Source organism: Sander lucioperca, chromosome 3, assembly GCF_008315115.2.
Source record: "Sander lucioperca isolate FBNREF2018 chromosome 3, SLUC_FBN_1.2, whole genome shotgun sequence".
Taxonomy (NCBI): domain Eukaryota; kingdom Metazoa; phylum Chordata; class Actinopteri; order Perciformes; family Percidae; genus Sander; species Sander lucioperca.
This window is the reverse complement of record NC_050175.1, coordinates 3,136,121-3,158,257: the sequence shown is the minus strand read 5'-3', so window position 1 is coordinate 3,158,257 and position 22,137 is coordinate 3,136,121. Positions and strand designations below refer to the sequence as shown.

At 41.8% G+C, this 22,137-nt stretch overlaps 1 protein-coding gene and 1 long non-coding RNA gene across 2 annotated transcripts; one reads left to right on the top strand and one right to left on the bottom strand.

The window, feature by feature from the left end:
- Window positions 1–481: 481 nt before the first annotated feature.
- ubap1lb (ubiquitin associated protein 1-like b) lies at window positions 482–21,154 on the bottom strand. Its single transcript, XM_031286891.2, has 6 exons — window positions 20,966–21,154; window positions 17,678–17,783; window positions 13,225–13,818; window positions 12,121–12,315; window positions 1,059–1,160; window positions 482–936 (listed from the first exon to the last, which is right to left on the bottom strand). The coding sequence occupies exons 2-6, from the start codon at window positions 17,780–17,782 to the stop codon at window positions 802–804; spliced, it is 1,131 nt and encodes a 376-aa protein (XP_031142751.1). The 5' UTR covers window position 17,783; window positions 20,966–21,154; the 3' UTR covers window positions 482–801.
- On the top strand, window positions 19,374–20,964 carry LOC116041391. The gene is made up of 2 exons (XR_004896799.1): window positions 19,374–19,565; window positions 19,905–20,964. It is a non-coding gene; the product is annotated as an uncharacterized LOC116041391 (long non-coding RNA).
- Window positions 21,155–22,137: the final 983 nt, after the last annotated feature.

Below are 22,137 nucleotides of genomic sequence, written 5' to 3'. Positions count from 1 at the left end.
ATTATATACATATTGTATGTTTTACTAAATGTTGGTATTTTGTTTGTCTGTTGCTATAGCGTTCTATTTTTGTAACAAAGTCTCTATACTGACAGTAAAATGTGAAGTTTGACTCAGATATCTCAGTTCTCTAAACTGAGATATATAGACAATTATGGACAAAACTACAAAAAAATAGCAGCCAACTTGGGATCAGGTGGAAAAACCCTTTAAAAACCAGTGAATCAGTTTGGGTGATGTTAAAGTGAATACATAAGCATATGTTGATGTTTATGGAAGCTTTCTGTTTGTGGGAACTAGATCCCTGATGGACACTGCTCCTGTTTTTCTCAGGAAACCAGTCTTGGATAGGTTTCCCAGACGGGTTCATCCCAGGGGAGGAGTTATATAAGGCCAGAACACAGAGGAGGACAAAACAGAAAGCTGCAAATAGCATTCAAGCTGTCACAGGAATGATAATTAAAGAAAAACACTGCCGTGGTGGATTTTCATGACACTTGTTTAATAAATCTGTCACAATTACAACTACTCAGATACACAGATCACACAAGTTCAGCCACGTTCACACATTGTTGACAAACAGGAACCAAACTGTGCACTATGGCATATCATCATCATCATCCATATAATGTAATATATCAACAAAATACTTTCCCTGAGTGAAGGCCACGTCCATCTCCAGCTCTAATAATATTAATGTGTTTACTCTCTCTCTGTGTCTTAACAACGGGCTGTTCATATTCTCCTATAGTAAATAACACGTTAGCTCTGTGTGTGTGCGTGCGTGTGTGTGCTGATATATCACGCCACACGCATCATCAGCTCCTCCAGCGCACGCTCTCTGTGGTTTTCATGCACCAGCAGCACTTCTTTGATGGCGTTCTGCTGGAAGCCCATCTCATTGAACTGACTCAGCAGATGAAGGAACTCCTTTGCCTCAAGAGAAACACACCATTGGGTTTTTTTAATACAATAGTATCAATAAAAGTGACTGTATCAAAGGAAAAGTGTAAAGTATCGTTGTCTCTATGAAGAAGAAAGACTTGTGCATGTCTTACCTTTGTTTCACAGTTTTGAAACATCTCCAGAGCCTCTTCTACCAGAGCCATGTCATAACCCAGCTGACACAGATGGTCACATGCCACCAGGTAGCTCAAGACCTGCAAACACACACAGAAACATCCATTCATGTAGGACACAGCAACACCATGTGGGTCAAATAGGTTCAGAATCCAAAAGGAAAAGAGTGTTCAAATCAATGTTGTCATTAAAGTAAAAAAGGAAATTTCCCGCAATGGATTATATGGTATAATCAGGAAAATGTCCCCTCAGTTTAGAATAGAATAGAATAAAATAGATCTTTATTGTCATTGTTTTCAACAACGAAACACAGTTTTGCAGCTCTCAATATGACAATATTAAATCACAGACAAACAGAAATAAAACATTTAAATAGTAAAATATAAAATAACAACAAAATACAAAATGTAAATAGTAAAATATTACAATCAAGATAAATAAACACGATGAGGTGGCACATACAGTATATACATAACATTATTGCACTTCCAGTTTTGGAGTTTATTGCACACAAGTCTTTATAGAAGAAGGAGGTGGAGAGAAGGGTTTGTGCTTTTGACTGCCTGGGGGAAAAAGCTGTTTTAGTCTGTTGGTTCTGGATCTGATTGTCCTGTATCTTTTTTCCAGAGGGCAGAGGGGAGAACATGTGATGCCCAGGGTGAGTGGAGTCCTTTATGATACAGCTGGCTTTCTTTTGGAGTCGGCCAGTGTATATGTCTCTGAGGGTGGGTAGTGTTGTCCCGATGACGCGCTCTGCTGCCTTCACCACCCGCTGCAGGTCCTTCCTGTTCTCCTCTGTGCAGCTGGAGAACCACACTGTGCAGCAGTAGGTTAGGAGGCTCTCTATTGGTGACCGATAGAAGTTGGTCAGCAGGTGTCGAGGGAGGTGAGAGTGCCTCAGCTTTCTGAGGAAGTAAAGCCTCTGTTGGGCCTCCCCCACCTGATGGGAGATGTGTGTGGTCCAGGTGAGTCAGCCGAGTCAGCCGAGAGGTGCACACCGAGGAACTGGAAGCTTTCCACTCTCTTTACCTTCTCCTCGTGAACGTAGAGGGCAGAGTGCTCGGTGCGCTTGCATCTTCTGAAATCCACAATTACCTCCTTAGTTTTTGTGGTGTATAAGTCCAGGTTATTGTGAGAACACCATTTTATAAAATGCTGAATCTCCTCAATGTAGGCTGACTCATTATTGTTCATTATCAGTCCTACTATGGTGGTATTAAATTTATCAAATATTTAAAAGTTCTCATGCAGAAAAATGTCCCCTGTGATTGTCATACTATTATATTATCTGATTATCACTCATGCATTAACATAAAAACATGAGTTCACTGTTGTAGCATTCATTCATACTCAAGAGATCATCAAGGGGCGGCCCTCACATCGAGTCAATTATGAAGACAAAAAAGAAAACAAATACACAGAAAAGAAGCCACACAAAGAATGATGTGTACTAGACATGACGGGTTATGAATCTCAGAGTGATAGACAGATAGTGAGTCCAGAGATTTAATAGTTGAAGATGATGCATGTCTATAAATCACATCACCATTAAATAGATAGATAGCCTTATTGTCATTCAACTGTACATACAGAGTGCACATATGAACAAAATTTCGTTCCACTTGCTCATAAATACTGCTTAAACTAAAAAAAGTAAAAAAAAAATGAAATGAATATAAAATATATTATTATTATACATATATATATATATATATATATATATATATATATATATATATATGTAAAATAATAAAATATAATATAAAATAATACAATACAAATGCCCAGAGTGTTAGTTTTACTACTAAAATATGACACTAAAAAATTATTAATATTGCAGCAGATAAAAACAGTTATTGCACATTTAAAATAATAGATACTGTTATTGCATGTTTATAAATAAAGACTGTTAATGCAGTGTCATAGTCCACATGAGGCCCACTGCAGGGGGTTATTAAGGGGGGTAATTTTGAGTTCAGGAGTCTGATGGCTTGTGGGAAGAAGCTCTTGCAGAATCTGCACTGTATGCTGCCAAACCTCTTGCCAGAGGGCAGCAGAGAAAACAGTCCTTATGAGGATGGGTGAGGTCTGTTTTGTCTGTGATGTTTTGGGCCCGGGTCAGACAGTGTTTGGGTGCAAGATCCTGGATGGAAGGCAGTGACGACCCAATGATCTGTCCTCACTACTCTCCCTACAGTCTTCCAGTCTGAGGCTCTGCAGTCCCCAAACCAGACAAAGATACAGCTGAACTGTACCTGTAGGTATGTATGAGCATACCTGTAGTATGCTCTCCAGGGCATGGAATTAACACCCGACCACCCGCCAAATGCGGGTGAATTTTGCAATTGGCGGGTAACACTGTCAATCTACCTGCCACGTTGGCGGGTAGCCAATGAGAATTGAGTGATTCAGACGCGTAACTATCGGTAAGCACGGTTGCTGGGCCCGGTCCAATCAGGTGCCCGCATCAGTGGAAGACATTGATTGACAGCAGAATGCGATAGGGCCCCCTATCGCATTTTCATTACTCACACAATCCCAGCATCCCACGTGCAGCCACTGACCAAGCGTGAGTGAGAACGGGTCAAATTCATTTCCTAGTTTCTGATATGAAGATGAGATGTGTGTGACTCGAACATCTCACATTTACCAACAAAACAAAACAAAGTGAAAGTGTAAAGCATTTCAGACCGTCTTGCCTACCTGTATACATTTTAATTTTTCAATCCTGTCGGCTCTCTGCAGCGGGCGGGGCTGTTGCTCCGTTCCCCCGTGACTGACGCGCACACACACAAACACACACAATCACACACGGTGGATGCAGGAAAAAACGCAGATGAGATGTACAGGATGACCTAAAGTGAGGACAGCTACGCTCGTTATTTGCTATTATTATGCTCGTAAGTGCAATGATAAGTTAAAGTCCAATAAGTACTTTATTAAACCGTATGAATGTGTGTCCCAGGCCAGGATAGGAAATTAACTAACAATGTAAAGATCAACAAGCCACTGACAATAACAGATATGTTCATATTTGATTCATTCAATAAATTATTATTTTTTGTCTTAAATCCACCAGCCGTTTTCATATTATATCAACATTTGCAGCATCCTGAGCCTTTTTGGTAAGGTTACTAGGAAATCTCAGCCCAGAGTAAAAATTAATAATTATTATTCTCCCCAAAACAAGTTTCCTTTTTATTTATTTTTTTTATTTTTAAGAACTATACAAAAAAAATTGCAACTTTTTTGCAACAACTCATGTGTTATGGTGTGCATTCACCAGTGTTTTTGTTGTTGTGGTGCTTGTAGGCTACTTCTGATTTTGTCAGTCATCTCATCTCTTATATGCAGTGGCGTAACGAGCCAACTATGCCCCTATGCCGGTTTATCAAGGCGGGCCTACATCTCTGTAGTGCAGACTCTGTACTACACACTACACCAAATATTACATTTAAATAATAATAAATAAATAACCAGCTTTTCAAAATAACAGTTGCAATGTGCAATTTTAAGCTCATTAAACTATTTTCAAAAAAAGTGCTATAACAATTTTACTGGCATTGCTCCCATTATCCTCCGTGACACACACTCTTCCACTTTGCCTGACAACTCTTCTCCAAAATAAACTGCGCTGAGATAACAGAGCTCAGCCCATAGCTTCACACACTCCAGCAGATAGTATGCGTGAAATAAAAACAGGACACGTAATTTCACTGTGTGTAACTACGCTAACTGACCGTGTGTTGTGAACCGTGTGTAGTGATTAAAAAAAACGGACAACAGCTGTGTCTCAAAGACCGGGCAATAGCCGGGACGTTGAGAATCCACGCGGCGCGAGAGGTGATGATAGTTCCAGTCACTTCGTCATGTATTCACTTCGTTGAAACAAGAGTAGAAAGCCTCACTGATGTGAAGAACAGGACAGAAAACATATAAATGTTCTCTGCCCACCGTATGCCAACACTCCGGTAAGTCCACTCACCCCGTCTCTGCCCGGGCATGCCCCAGCTGCCGCACATTTGTTGACAAACTCCGACGCACACGCGACAGTAAAATGGCGATTGTTCTAACAGACACACGCGCGATATCAACTGGCTAGTTATCCTCCAGACAGCGACGGACCACGTCTCTTTTTCTTTCTCTCATTTCGGCCGTGTGGCGCGCGTGCCTGCTCGCGGTGTTTAGAGCGTCCGCGCTATTGTCCGAGATGCACTTGACGGCCTTTTGTGCAGCGGATTTTTTATTTTATTTTTTTTGACGACCTAGTTAAGGCGGTGGGGTTCCCCAGCTTAGGCGGCCGCCCAAGCTGCAAAGTGCTGCGGGAAACCCTGACATGAGAGGTGGTGTTGATGGACCATGACAGACTGTCTGTTATCTGCACCCCGAGGAGCTTGGTGCTGCTGGCTAATTCCACCACGGCGGTGTTGTTGTTGACTAGAAGTGGTGTGTGACTGTACTGGTTTCTCCTGAAGACAACGATGATCTCCTTTGTTTGATCCACATTCAGTAGCAGGTTGTTTCTCATGCACCAGTCCACAGGCTGTCTCAGCTCTTCTGTGTAGGCCTGTTCATTGTTGTCCTGGATGAGGCCCACCACTGTCGTGTCGTCCGCATATTTTACAATGTGGTTTGTACTGAACCTAGCACGGCAGTCGTGGGTCATCATGGTAAACAGTAATGGACTCAGGACGCAGCTCTGAGGGGAGCCGGTGATGACGCTGGAGATGTTATTACCAGCCCTCACAGACTGAGGTCTGTTTGTTAGAAAGTCCAGTAGCCAGTTACACAGGGGGTTCCCAGTTTGCTTACCAGATGCTGGGGGATGATTGTGTTGAACGCCAAGCTAAAGTCCACAAAAAAGCACATGTGTGTTCTTCTCCTCCAGATGTGCCAGGCTCAGGTGGAGTACAGAGGAGATGGTGCCTCTGTGGAGCGGTTGGGGCGATAAGCAAACTGGGAAGGGTCAAATGTGTGGGGGAGTTTTGAGATGATGTGGTCCTTTACCAGCCTCTCGAAGCCCTTCATCATTATTTGAGTGAGTGCTACAGGACGGTAATCATTGAGGCATGTAATTGTGGGTTTTTTCGGCACTGGTATTATAATAACAGTCATGAAACATGATGGGACAACAGCTTGGTTCAGCGAGGTGTTGAAGAAGTCTGTCAGGACAGGAGCTAGCTGGTCAGCGCATTTTTTAAGCACCCATCCTGGGATGTTATCAGGGCCTGCTGCCTTCCAAGCACTTTCTTCAGGGCCATCCGGACGTCAGATGTGTCAAGACTGAGTGCCTGCTCATTTGGATGAGGAACAGTTTTTCTCGCAGGAGTGTTGTTAATTGCCTCAAACCGTCACATGCGCCTGGTGTTCGTGTGGTCTTGGAAGAAATCCCAGATTTTCTGGCTATGGGCACGTTTTGCAACCCTGATGGCACGGTTCAGGTTGGCTCTTGCAGAAAAAAGGGGTCCAAATTGTCCTCTCCAGTACATTTCCTGGGATCGATGGTAAGGAGAGCATCTGTAACTACACTTGCAGAGACAGGATCAAGGGTAAATATATGCCTGTGAGGAGCAGTAAATACACTGTCATTAGTTGGAGGTGGATCTAGTTCCCCATTCTCAAAAAGGTGTCTACAAAATGTTTATTGAAGGCTGAACTAATCTTTTTATGGTCAGACAATAGACAGTCATTGACCTTGGTCTGGGTAGGAAGTGATAAAAAGTTTTTTTTTATTCTAATTTACAGCCTTCCAAAAACATTGCAGGGTTTGAATATGAGCTGTTTTGTTTTTTTAAGAATTCACCAACACTGCGAAACATTTCGGCACAGAAAAAAGTCTGAATGTTATTTCCTGTTGCTGGAATTTGATGGTTGAGATGACTGCGGATACATTTGCGAGATGGACATACTCCCATTAATTTCAGGAGTTATTACGCTGCCCTGTCACTGTTCCTGTGGTCAGAGCCAGAACCAGAGACGGTACAGACAACATCTGTGTCCCGACAGGTAACGGTACGGACAACATCTGTGTCCCGACAGGTAACGGTACGGACAACATCTGTGTCCCGACAGGTAACGGTACGGACAACATCTGTGTCCCGACAGGTAACGGTACGGACAACATCTGCGTCCCGACAGGTAACGGTACGGACAACATCTGCGTCCCGACAGGTAACGGTACGGACAACATCTGTGTCCCGACAGGTAACGGTACAGACAACATCGGTGTCCCAACAGGTAACGGTACAGACAACATCGGTGTCCCAACAGGTACATCAGTGCTGACACACTAATAGTTAACACTATTTTTCTAAGTTAGATTTTTTCCAAACCTTCAAATTATCACAAATAAATTAAATTTAAAAATAATGACAAGGAAAAGCTCACATTTGAAGAAGCTCAAACCATGAAATGTTTTCACATGAAAAAGGACTTATCTATTCATTTCATATCAATCAACTGATCAAGTTGTTCAAAAAATTTAAGATTTTTAGCTCTAATTATATATATACTGTTATGTAGCTTAATTTATAGGAAAGTATCATATTTTATAAGCTGGTTGATATATTTTAGGCAAAGCCATCTTTTTTGTAAAGTCCCTAATAACTGCAGCAGTCACATACATGTAGTTTCCTTCTGAAATGTAGCAGAGTACAAATAGAATGTTGCATGAAATGAAACTACTCAACCTACATGTTAAATCTGTCACATCGTGGGCTTACTATAAAAGTTCAAGTCTGTGGAGAATGAATATCTTCATCATGTCTATACGTTTCTGCAATAACAAACCAGTTCACCTTTGTCACAAAGCCCTGTGAAGCTGAACGCAGCTGTATGATGCTAACCTCAGACAGACTGCTGCATGGAACAACACAGCCACACTACTGCTGTCCCTGGGTCTGATGAGTGCATGGTGCAGCAAAATCTGATTTTTTTAAAGCAATTTTAGTGCTTTAAGTTAGAGTTTGCAAACTTGTCTGTTAGTGACAGAGGACAAACAGTTACATGTTCAAAGGGGCTTGAAACAGGTTTAATATCCTGTGTGTCTGTCGCCGATGCTATGCACCTGTAACCCAGTCAAGGAAAGGTTTAACACTATTGACAGGCACTGTATCTGTGTCACATTCTCATTAGGGGCTGAGCCTCCCTAAAGGTCTGATCCTAGATCGCCCCTGGTGTGGAAGAAAACTACTTAAGTTAAGTGGAACGTATTTAAGGGGTTAAAATGTATCAGAATCTCCTCTTACCCATCAACCCTGCCATGTGGCTTTGGGATTTACTCTAAGCAGAGGTGAGGCAGGGTTATGGGAAAACACAGAGCAGGCTGTGGAAACTGTCTATTTTTACACTGGCTTAAAGTGGCTTAGTATACTGTCGTTTAGTTTCATTTCCACCTCCAGTTGGCTAGTTGGAACAGATTTAAGGTTTGAAAGCAACACGTTTGCTCACAGAGATTTTGGCAAAATCTGGTTGGTTTAACTGAAAGAGTGCACGCCCACAATCAGCTGATCACAATGCAGCTGATGAGGTTGGGATAGAAAGAAATGTGAAGCATAGAAGTCTTCCTGAATGAACTTAAACTGAGCTTCATATGTGTGTGTGTGTGTGTGTGTGAGAGAGAGAGAGAGAGAGAGAGAGAGAAAAGAGAGTGGACAATATATGTAAGTTATTAATAGCCTAACTTGTTGGCAGTGCTGCTTTGTCACCTTTAATATGCAGTGTCAGTGCTGTTGCAACAGCAGTAGTTGAAAACATATCCAACAAAATAGAACATTGAACAAAACAGAGCATTTCCTTGATTAACATGTGAGAAAGGGAGTAGGAAGAAGTATAACTTATTTAATCCTACCCTTTCATAATTAAATCATTATTTACCAAAACTTAATATAATTATAGTTTGACATACATGGCACTTATCACACCCATAGTAACCTAATTACAGTTAAATACACTACATAATTAGACAGCTATATACATAGAATCTTAATTGTCTTGAAGACAGAGCAATGAATAAACATGTACACGTGCATATACATATACACATACCTACATACATCTAGTGATCAAAGATTCTTCGTCCCTGCATTTAGTGGATCATAGGATCATATCTTTATAATTTTGCCTAAACTGGATAATGTTTGGACATTGCTTTAGTTTCACATGCAGACTGTTCGACAATTTCGCTCCACAAATTGAGATAGATTGAAGAACATGTTTTTATAGTTGTCGATATATAGTTTGTTTTTAGATTTAATTTCCCCCTAAAATTATAGCCTCCCTCTCTTTCATAGAAAAAATTCAGAATATTTTCTGGTAGTACAGTAGATTATATCTAGCTTTATACATTACCTAAACTGTTTGAAATTTGACCAGATCGAATTATTTTAGCATTTTTGACTTTAGTATGTTAGTATGATCACGAAATCTGACACTGTGCACTATTCTTATGGCTCTTTTCTGAAGTATAAATAGTGGTTGTAGTGTACTACTAGTATGTTTCCCCTAATCTCTACATAGTAATTTAAATATGGCAATATTAAAGAACAGTATAGGATGTGGAGTGATTTATGATCCAGTGCATGTTTTGCTTTAGCCAGAACTGTAATGCTTCTTGATAGTTTGGACTGTATGTGTCTCATGTGAGGTTTCTAGCTAATTCTGTCATCTATTCTCACACCTAAAAATTATAGTTCCATCAATCTGTAGCTGTTTTTAAGCGTTAGGTTTATATTTTCCAAACAACATGATTGGTGTTTTGCACAGATTTAATGATAACTTGTTTTTGTCAAAGCATTTCTTTTTTTATTTTGATAAGTTCTAAAGTAATCAAGTCCAAAGGTTTCTGTAAATTGTCCCCACAACTAAAAATATTTGTCTTATCTGCAAATATGACACATTTGAATGCTTCTGAAACTGTACATATATCATTAATGTACATTATGAATAACCTTACCACAAGAAATGTCCAAACATTCAGATTTATATTCTCCAATCTTCACAAATTGTTGCCTGTTTATTATATAGCTCCTTACCCAATTCAACACTATTCCCCTGATCCCATACCTTTCAAGTGTATTGATTAATACGTCATGATTTATTGTATCAAATGCTTTTAGATCAATGAATACCCAAACTGCATGATTTTTCTGGTCAATGGAATTTGTGATTTCTTCTATTAATTCAGTTAATGCCATAGATGATGAGCGGTTTGTTCTGAATCCATATTGACTATCTTTGAGTAATTTGTGTTTGTCTATGAATTTTTCTAACCTTTCATTGAATATTTTTTCTAGAATTTTGAAAAGTTGTGGGAGCAGAGAAACAGGCCTGCAATTTGTGAAAGGGTATGCATTTTGCTGTTTTCATTTTGTTTGGGAATTTACCGGTTTGAAATCATAGGTTAAAGATGTCATCGCAGTCAGTAGATATTTTGTTTTTACACATATGAACAATATATGATCTTTTTCCACCACTGTTTTCAGAAACATTCTGAATTCGGGATTCTGTTCGATAAAATGATCATTTGTTTCCTCAGTAGTCACTACATTAGGGATATTTGTAGCTAGAAATGGAGCACCTATCTAGGACATGTAACAGAGTCGCCAAGGAAGTTAAAAAGAGAATTAAAACGACAACATATGGACTTTGGTCTCATTTTGATGGCGTGTAAAGTCTGTGAAGAAACGCTACCGTGGCTATTTTCCTCCTTTCTCCTTCCAGTGCTGTCTTTTTTTTTTAAATGCACATGTATATATGTATATATATATATATATATATATATATATATATATATATATATATATATATATATGTATGTATGTATGTATGTATGTATGTATGTATATTAGGGCTGGACCCGAATATTCGAATATTCGAATATTCGTTCGGTGGGTTGGTATTCGATTTGAAAATTTGACATTCGAATATTCGGTTTTTTTTTTGGTTTTTTTGCACAACCTGGCATCCCTCTCCAAACGGTTCTCATTCGCGCTTGAATATGTTTGAAATATAATACTCTCTTTTACAATTTTCTTATATAGCCTAGCCATTTTAATAGGATGGACAACCCAACCTCGTTATACTTAATAAATATATTTGCTTCTTCTTGGACTACTAAAGTGTTCCTGCAACGGGAGTATTCTCTGGCTAGAGCGCAGAACAGCGCAGTTTGCATGGACAGAAGTGCATGCCTGAGCTTGTATTTTGGGTTAAGCTGCGTTGCTTAGACATTGTGGAAAATAAAATAATAGAAACAAAATGTATTATCCTTTTTACCCGTTATTATCACTCTAAATTAATCTACTGCGAAATATAGGAGACTTTGAGATTTTACTGGGACATCACGTCACATGCCCCAGTTAAAACGCCCATGAGATGAACGTCATTACCGTCACGATTCAGCGAAAAGAAGACAAAAATGCTGAAGACTTCATCTGTGTGGGAGAACTTTACATTAAGTGAGGACAAGACAAAGGCAGAGTGTCAAATATGCAATTTGAAACTGGCCTACCACAACAGCACATCAAGCTTGAGAAATCACCTGAGTTCTGTAATTAGAACGAGCTGCTTTTATCCGCCATTTACACGTGATAAAAATGTGCACTTAATTTTCATGGAAAATAACGTGACTTGTGAATAGGCTATGGCAGTTAATGACGAACAGTAAAAATGTAGCCTACTGTAGCCCAGCCTAATAATAATTTGTCTATATAGGTACATCCCCAGGTATCGCCTTCGCAGCCATCAACATCCTCAACCACACCAAAAACTTCACAGCAGTTACTACAATTCCGAAGCTTCGAATATTCGATGCTCATTACTACCAAAGCTTCGAAGCTCAAAAAATGTTATTCGGACCAGCCCTAATGTGTATATATATATATATATATATAATATATTATATATTATATATATTATATATATGCTGCATTCTGTGTCTGTGACTGACCTGGTCCGGACTCTGCTGGCTTGTACTGTATGTATCAATGACTAACCTGGTCCTGGCTCTGCTAGTCTGTACTGTATGTGTCAGTGACTGACCTGGTCCTGGCTCTGGCCTGCCCTCTGCAGGGCGATGATGGCAGTACGGAGGGGGTAACCCCGGGCAGTGATGGCCCCCAACAGCTCTCTCTCCTCGGGGCTCAGAGCTGACAGCAGCTCTGCTGATGAGTCGGAACCATGGGAGCTGAGATCCAGGGGGCGGAGGCCTGCAGGGCAACAGTCTGGGCCCAGAGGCTGTAAGGAAACAGAGAAGAAACAGGTGGTGAGCACCACTGTGGCCGTTTTCGAAATCGCCTACTATATACTACAGACGAACACTGTAAGCAGGATGCAGTATACAGTTACACCCGCAATTGCTTGTGGAGCTTTTTAAGTCAGAAAAGGCAGATAACCACAGGTTCACGTTAATCTTATAATCAATATTTGTGTTGTGTTATTTAAACAAATGATCTGGGTAATAAACGCCTCTTGTCCGTGAGTCTCTTGAGAGAGCTCCAGCTGACAGCGGGGTCTGTGAGGGTGGACAGGCCGGGCGGCCAGCCAGCGACCCCAGCAGGCACTAGCTGGCTGTCACGTCAGACTGTGGAACTTCTCAACTCCTAAAACATCGGAGCAAATTTGCAATAGCCATCAATTTTCGAAAACTGCCCACCTTCGAGCTCTACACAATTGATTTCTTGCATAAAAAAGTGAATTTAGTGATGAAATAGCAGATGAAAATTGTAAAAACTTTCCAGTTGTTGGCCATATCAGCAAGCCGCAGTTGTTGCGATTGTTGCAGCGCTTTGCATTGTGGGATAATGTAGGCAAGATAGACTGGTCCGAGGCATACTGGAGATTTTCTCCGAATCAGTCCGACATCCGGGAATTTTTGGCATACTGCAGATTTAGCTTTTGTTTACATACAATACTGCATGCTAGATTTTGGCCAAATCAGTACACACTGCTAGTATAGTATGCAGTTTCAAAAACGGCCGGTGTGGTACATGTCTCAGATTGTTCCTGTAATGCTGACAGCAGCTAACCTGACTCCGCCAGATGGATTGCTTCGCATTTGCTCGGCATATCCATCTGGGAACTACTGGTTAGCTGATTGGACAAACCATCTGTCTATCACTAACTTGACTCCGCCAGATAGCTTACCGTGCGTGCTATGGTGTGGCTGTAGGTGCTGGGCAGCCCGTCGATGGTATTGGCTCTGGTAGTGGGGGTCCTGTGTGAGGACAGGCTCTTGGATTGGCTGTATGTGTTGGGATCAGGTTGTCGGGACGTGTCCAGCCCTGACAGGGAGCACTGTCGTAGGTTCTTCCTGCGCTGGTGTGGCAGGCTGCTGAGGCAGGCCGGGGGGTGCAGGAGGTCTGGGACAAAGGCTCTCTGTGCTCTCCTCTGAGCACGCTGACATAAAGCAGCAGGACGCTCCCCACCAGAGCTGCCTTTCACTGACAAACGGATCTTGGCTTTCTCTGCAGCGCTCTCTCCATCATCCTCCGAGTCTGAGATGGCCAGCGTAGTGCGCAGGACGGCGGGGTTGAGGCTGTGGGAGCGCTGGCGAGGATTGGGCTCCCAGTAGTCGGAGCAGTGGCGGCTGGCCAGGCGGCTCTGCTGCGGGCTGCTGAACATCATCCAGTATGGCGGACAAGATGGCTGCAGTCCTGATGAGGAGAGCTGCGGCCGAAGCTGGCTGCTGAAGCCGCTCTGTAGCCCAGTTAGTACCCAGTTCTCCAGATGGAACTTGTACTGTCACATGGACAAACAACATGTTAGTGACACAAACTGTTCTGCACAGCCTACTACCTTGTAGCTTTCTCTTTTCTCTCGTCAAATATCAATATTTCAACATGCTTTGCAACATTAGCCTTAAAGTGCCCATATTATGAAAAAATCACTTTTTCTGGGATTTGGGGTGTTATGTTGTGTCTCTGGTGCTTCCACACACATACAAACTTTGAAAAAAATCCACCCATGCTGTTTAGAGTGAGATACGGTTTCTGAATGTGTCCTGCCTTCAGTCTCTGGGTGAGCTGTTCAAAATCGGCACGGCTTGTGACGTCACAAGCCGAAACAAGCAGGCTGACCGCAACCATTAGCTCGTAGCGTTAGCATGCTAACGCTAATGCTAACGCTAGCATGCTAACGCTAGCATGCTACCTCGTTCTCAGTAGCAAAGCACTGCTACAACACACACAAGTTCACCATAATCTACAAAATAACTACTTCCATGTGCGCTCTCATTTAGAAGTCTCCCAGCTAATCCTGCCTTGTAACTGACCGAAGTTGTAGAAACAGCCTTTCTTTTACTGTCTATGGAGCTAGCTAGCTGACATGATCTACATCTGAGCTACTGGGCATGTGCAGTGCAATCAAAGATAGTACAGAAGAAGAAGAAGAAAAGAGGTCTCACTCTGTAGCTAAAACAGAGACCAGCTGAAAAGAGGAGCTGCAGCAGTGAGAGAGAGCGGTGCAGTACAACAACAATATGGTGTTTTTTGAAAATTAAACCATGTAAACCTATTCTGGTACAACCTTAAAATACAATTATGAACCTGAAAATGAGCAGAATATGGCTGCTTTAATGGCTCCACTCCAGGAATCTCACTAAGTCTGTTGGTCGAGTTCTGCTCTGAAGCATAGACTGTAAAAATTATGTATGTAGCATCGGTGATGTCACCCATTGCCTTGTGGACTGCCGTTTTGAAGCCTCGAATTTGGCGATAGGGGGTTGCCATCTTGGTTTTTTCCAACCAGATGTGATGAGTTTTGACGAGAGGGTGGAGCTGGGGAGCATGATGCAGCCAAGCCAGTGTTGTTAAAGCAGCCATATTATGCTCATTTTCAGGTTCATAATTGTATTTTAAGGTTGTACCGGAATAGGTTTACATGGTTTAATTTTCAAAAAACACCATATTTTTGTTGTACTGCAGTGCTCTCTCTTACTGCTGCAGATCCTCTTTTCAGCTGGTCTCTGTTTTAGCTACAGAGTGAGACCTCTTTTCTTCTTCTTCTTCTGTACTATCTTTGATTGCACTTGCACATGCCCAGTAGCTCAGATGTAGATCATGTCAGCTAGCTAGCTTCATAGACAGTAAAAGAGGCTGTTTCTACAACTTCGGTCAGTTACAAGGCAGGATTAGCTGGGAGACTTCTAAATGAGGGCGCACATGTAAGTAGTTCTTTTGTAGATTATGGTGAACTTGTGTGTGTTGTAGCAGTGCTTTGCTATTGAGAACGAGGTAGAATGCTAGCGTTAGCATGCTAGCGTTAGCACTACGAGCTAATGGTTGCGGTTAGCCTGCTCGTTTCGGCTTGTGACGTCACAAGCCGTGCCGATTTTGAACAGCTCACCCAGAGACTGAAGGCAGGACACATTCAGAAACTGTATCTCACTCTAAACAGCATGGATGTTTTTTTTTCAAAGTTTGTATGTGTGTGGAAGCACCAGAGACACAAAATAACACCCCAAATCCCAGAAAAAGTGTTTTTTTTCATAATATGGGCACTTTAATGGTTTCATGGCGCTGTGCTAAGCTAAATGCTAAAGAGGGAAAGTTGCTGATTTTCAACCCGTCTGAAGCGTTTATCCAGCGAAGATTTATTGGCAGGTAAACACAGACCTCCGGGTACTGGAGACATTCTTCTGCATGTACGGCAGAATAGAAAATCTGCAGACTTTTTCTTACAGCTATAATGCGAAACTATTTTATATTAATGGACGTCCATCCAAATAAGTTAATACAAAGCTAATTAAGTCAATTCACATTAACTAATCAAGTCCACAAAACTCTCTCTGTATTTCTCAGTATGGCTATGTTTGCTAAATGGTGTAGTCTGGCAACATTTGCGCGCAGAAGCTTGAGTGATGCTTTTTACGTCACCGCTAAGAGAGGAAACAGCAGCGTTCAGCTATCTCTTCTGAAGAGTCCATCCTGTTTATTAATCCTCTGCGTCCTCCTTTATTTGACAGATTAAACACTACTGGCAACTGCGTGGAGGAGGGGTGGGGGTGCGGCATCAACAGAAACCATGCACTATGGCTTTAAGTTACCAGCCAACCCTAGTGCTAGCTAGCCAGCCTTGAGCCAAGACATTTCTAGGCGACCAAATGTTCCGATGAACTTTGCTTAAGTGAAAACACACTGAGAGGGTCAAAGGTTAAGATTAAAACACGGACAACAGCCAAAAACAAGTTGAGGTCTATTTTAATGTCCATAGTGTTAGCATTGTTAGCATTACTAAGCCTCTGTCCTGATTGACAGGTCCTAAAGCATAGCCCCTGCTTTATCATCTATTTTAAAATAAATGGGACCATCATTTATTGAATAAACATCATGCTGTGTTGAAGAAGATTTGAAACTAAATCAAGTGAAAAGTAGATTCATTTTCTCATAGACTTCTATAGAAACAGACTTCTTTTTGGAGCCAGTGGAGTCTCCCCCAGCTGGAAGTTAGACAGAATGCAGCTTTAAGGAGTTGCCCCCTGCTGGAGTTACAAAGACTGCAGCTTTAAGGAGCTTCAGCTTTGGCTTCACTTCTCGGACCTGGAAGCTTCCTCCATTATTTTACAGTCTATGGTGTGAAGTGATGTATCTCTGTCAACGTCTGTTTATGATGACAGATGTCTAGATGGAAAGTCAGAGGATCACCAAAGTTAATAAAATTCATCCTGAGGGGAACATGAATGTCTGAACCATATTGCATCACAATCCATCCAGCTGTTAAGACGTTTCAGTCTGGACCAAAGTGATGGACAGACTGACAGACAGACACACTAGAAGCCATGTAAGCCTTCAATAAACATCACACTGATATGTAAGTACAATTCTTTGAGCCAGAAGCTAAGCATGTAAAGTTTCTGCTTTGGCCAATGCTGGAGGCAAGGCCATGGATTCATTCAGATCGATGACAGTTGAGACACAAGTCCTAATTTTGCAACTTAAACCTGCAACAACTGATTTCTTTGTCCATTTGTGTGACACAAGTTGTGATCACAACACTGACACATCATCCGGTTTTAGATTGATATGTTGAACTTGTTACAAACAGTTGCTTAAACAGCTGCTTGTTTCCACAGGTCTCTACAAACTCATGAGAAAACATCGGACTCTTTAGCTGCTAAATACTCATTTGTGTTCCCCAGCTCGTCTCTAACTGTGTCTGTCTGCTGTCTGCTGCTGAGAGTACAGAGGCTTTATTCCTGAAAACAGCTGCTGCTGCTGATAACAACGCTATGAGAGCGGTGAGAGTGAACCAGAACAGAAGCTGTGAGTTGAACAATGCGTTGAAACTATAAAGCTCTGTGAGGGTTTTCTGGGTTCATCACTATGTGCAATCCTTTCATATTACACATAATAATTAGATCAATTCTGAAGCTTTAAGGGGTCATGTCCAGTGAATTCACCTGTCTGAAGTTTGCAGTCAATCATACACACACAAATTAATTTTGAAAAGCAAAGTTATTTGTTTCTGCCTGTAAAGCAGATAATAATAGCAAGTGTGTGTGTGTTTGTAAGAGAGATCATCAGGAGCACACTGTGAGTCTGTGTGTCACATACTGTATGTACACATACACACCTACTGTACACATTCAGACCACACTCACCTCTGTATCCTGCAGTGTGCTCAGATAATCAGGGACAATAACTTCCACGTCTTCTTTGACTTCCTGTGAGACACTCTGTGGCATCTTCAGAGGGACACCGTCCATCCTGCTCCCATGCACGCACATGCACACACACACACACACACACACACACACACACACACACACACACACACACACACCGTTTGACTTTTGATTCTTGAACACAGAGAAAGTAGCAGGACCAGACAGTATCAGTGGGTGGGACCTCAAACTGTGTGCTGACCAAACAGCGCTAGTATTCACTATGATACAAGTGGCACTGGCTCAGTCCGTCATACCCACAGGCTTCAACATGTCCAACACCATTCCTGTATCAGAAAAAACCAGACCAGCCACCTGGATGACTGCCGCCCAGTGGCACTCACCTCTATAATGCTTTCAACGACAGGTCAAGGGTTACATCTGCTCCTCACTACCAGCACAATGGATCCATTACAGGTACCCAGCACAATGGACCCATCACAGTTACCCAGCACAATGGACCCATCACAGTTACCCAGCATAATGGACCCATCACAGTTACCCAGCACAATGGACCCATCACAGTTACCCAGCACAATGGACCCATCACAGTTACCCAGCACGATGGACCACCACAGTTGTGAGTCAGTTGTTTGGGTTGCTTGGTTGCTGCAAACGGATTGGATTACAAGCGAGCCAAGACCAACCTTTCTTGGTAATCTTTGTGTGCTTGTTTTTCCCAGCATCTGAATGTGATGGCTGCGTTCATATATGCCCAAACAAACCGTTCTTTTTGTGTTTAAATGTGATCTGAACAATTATACTTTAGTTTGCACTATCTCGGTGGGCCAGTTTAACCAAATACCACAACTGAGTCATCTTTGAAAATAACTTACAATGTCAATGCAAAAGAACCAAATCCTTTTTCTGTTGGTCCACGTTTTAGTCTGTAGAGGACTGAACACTGCTAAGGACAAGGGCAGACTGCAACGTATCATCCGCTCTGCTGAGAAGGTGATTGGCTGCAATCTACCGTCTCTCCAGGACCTGTACGCCTCCAGGACCCTGAGACGGGCAGGAAAGATTGTAGCCGATCCCTCTCACCCCGGACACAAACAGTTTGAACCCCACCCTCTGGCAGGAGGCTGCGGTCCATCAGGATTAAAACCTCACGCCATAAATACAGTTTCTTCCCCTCTGCAGTCAGCCTCACCAACAAGGCCACTGCCCCCCCATCCCACCCATCCCTCCCATCCCTAGTCACTACACTTTGCACTAACCTTTATCCTGGACTATACATCTTCCTATTGCATATACTTTATATTCTTTGGACATTCTGCACTCAACCCATTCAGCCTATTTTTCCTTAGGCAACTGTTATTTTGTATGTATATATTTGTATTATGTATATGTTCGTTTATGTTTGTACCTTTAACCAAGGCAAATTCAACGTAAGTGTACTCATTTTGGCATTAAAACTTTTTCTGAATCTGATTCTGAAATGAAACATATATATTGTTACACGTTTCATTAAAAATCATAATGCATTAGCCAGCACAAAATGATTTGACTTATAACACTATGGGCAAATTGTTATTGTATTATCTGCTTTACATTTTTATTACATTGTTGGCAGGTTATCACATTATCAATTTTTATTTTTTATATCACAAATGCACTTATGACATGTGTTTTTTTAAGCAAGAATCAGAATATAAAGAAAAGGAAACAGCTGATCAGCCAATGAGCATGCACAGGAAGTGGTCACTCCATTCCTCTGGACCTGTTTATGAGTGCGTGTAGCAACAGTGACCGAGGCAGACTCAGCTGTCTGAGGGGCGGGGCTCCAGCTGCATGTGGGGGTGCACAAGAAGTTCTCTAACAGGTAGGGAAGCCGTTACAGCAGTGTCTCCACTGGGCCACCAAGCAGGGCATCCAGACGACACTTTTAATGTTATTTTACTCCAACTCCACCAGTGTGTCATGAGAAGCAGAATTCCACCCTAAAAGTAGAGTCACATTACATTTCTGTCCTGTACGCTGTAACCGCAGAGGACTGAATGTTGTGTTCTCGATGCTGGGAATAAATAAATATTATAATGAAAATATTACTATATATCAGATCATCACAGACTGTAAACTGTTTTAGAGAGAGAAGCTACTGTTTTTAGTGTGATTATGTGCTAACATGGTGACGGAAGGATGGAAATGTGACTATCAACAGGAAGGTTTCCGCTGTTTGGCACTGAAACAACCAATCAGCATGATCCCTCTCTGATGTCATCTGCAGCTTCAAACTGTCCTCTTCCACTAGTCCTCCACACACTACTGAAGAAGAGCTCAGCTGACAACATGAGTAGAAGATACAGGAACTGTCCAATCACATACAGTACACCAGGTGTTATTGACTTTGTGCACGCTGAGAAAAGCTGAAAGCTAAATCAGACTTACTTTCCCATAAAGCCTGTCTGCTCATACGCTGGCCTTCTATATTGGTCCAATGGGTTACACAATCCTGAGATGTGTGTGCAGGGAACGTGTGTGTGTGTGTGTGTAAACCAGAAGGCTACTGTATGCTGTGTGATAGGGTGAATCAGGTGTTTAGTGTCCTGAGAAAGCTGATCACATGTTGGATCGTTGAACACCACAACAGCACCAGGCCAGATGGTCCGGGACGTCCCACAGCACAGAGGACAGATAAGCTCATCGTGTTGTCTCTGACGTGCAAAACAGAAGCTGCACAAACAACATGAAACGCGTGTGACCACTCCCAGTTTGGCAAGCACAACTTCACTAACGGAAAGCAACACATGGAAGACACAAACACTAGATATTCTTCACCTCTATCTCCATTTTATACAGCAAGTCCTGCAATAAACCAAACATGTTCCACAAAACTAAATGTTTTCCTAAAACAAAAAAGAAAGCTGTATTGTGAACTTAAATAACAGTGAATATCCCAAAGAGGCTGCTTTTAAAACTTCAAAATGATTAAAGTTTCACTGTTGTTTGTGTTTTATGTTATTGCATTTGGGGTATTTCATTCTATTTATTTTTTAATTGTGGTGCTGACTTTCGGTTTGCCTTTGTGAACCACTTTGTAACATTGTTTAAATGTGCTAGAATAAGATGTGAAAGTGTGTGTGTGTGTGTGTGTGTGTGTGTGCGCGTCTTTTGAAATAAAATACAATGTATAGCACAGCCTAATCGTTCAATAACCTTTGTGTTCCAGTAAGTTGTAGACTTGTAGATTTGAATGTTGTAATAAAACAAATGTGCGCTCACCTGTGTGGTGTAGTGTTGTTGCTGCCGTCAGTGTTAGTTTCCTCTCAGCAGTGTGTGGAGCTCAGACTGACTGCAGGTCAGATTAGAGAGCCAGTAATCTACTGACTCCCAGTAACCTGAATCAGCTGATCCACATAGGAAGTCAACAAAGAGAGCAGAAGGTCCCACGGCTGAATACAGGAAGTGATGTAAGGCTGGCTGGAGTCAAACACTGTGACAACATTCTTTGATTACTTAATAGCGTTCAAACCCTGAAGGGGTAGAACTCTATTGAGTTTGTGCTGTTTATTATTGTTAGTAGTCGCATTATTTGTTGTCTAATGCCAAATTACCAGCAATAGTGTGCAGAGGCTTCACAAGAAAGTTAAGCCCCACCGGGCACATGGAGGCATGTGCTCTAAAAAAAAAAAAACAGAATCATCCGCCATGATGGACCTTTGCTAATATAAGTCATACATAAGTCCATGAACAGTTGGTCCAATCATCAACCATTTTGGAAGAGACATCTAACACGAAGAGCTAAGAGTGCATACCACGCTTCATTCAAGTCTGTTGATTATTGGGATGCTGTATCCACGGCGATCATGAAAGAGGTGTGTGATTGGTCTCGCTCCTGTTTTAGACAGAATGAAACCAGCTGATGTGACTTTGCTCTTTGATTCGGACCATGGAGCTGCTTCTTCTGCTGGCTGAGAAAGGCTTCCAACCCGTTAGTACTGTGTGACAGCAGGACACAGGCCAACGTTAGGTTCTATTGGATAATGAACCACATTGCATGCCACAGCATACACAGAAAACATGATAAAAACATAATAACAATCATATTTTATGTGTGACTTTCAGCTTGGCGTGAGCTGATCCATTTGTCCAGAACATGACTGGACAAATTTCTCCCATTTGACGACTGGACAGATTTCTCTCCCATTCGTGATGTCCGATGATTCTGGTGACTTTCTTCAATGCCATGACAATGGGAGGTTAACCCAACACTTTGTGCTCATCAGACGCCTTTTCTATGACAGTTAAGCACTATTATCACGGGATTAGTATCATCTGGGGACCATGTTTGATTTAGTAATTACACCCCCACACAGTTTCATGTGGAGCATTTGCACGGGATAAGCAAAGCCTGCTTTTACTCAAATTTACTGACTTATCTGTAAGAGTCGGCT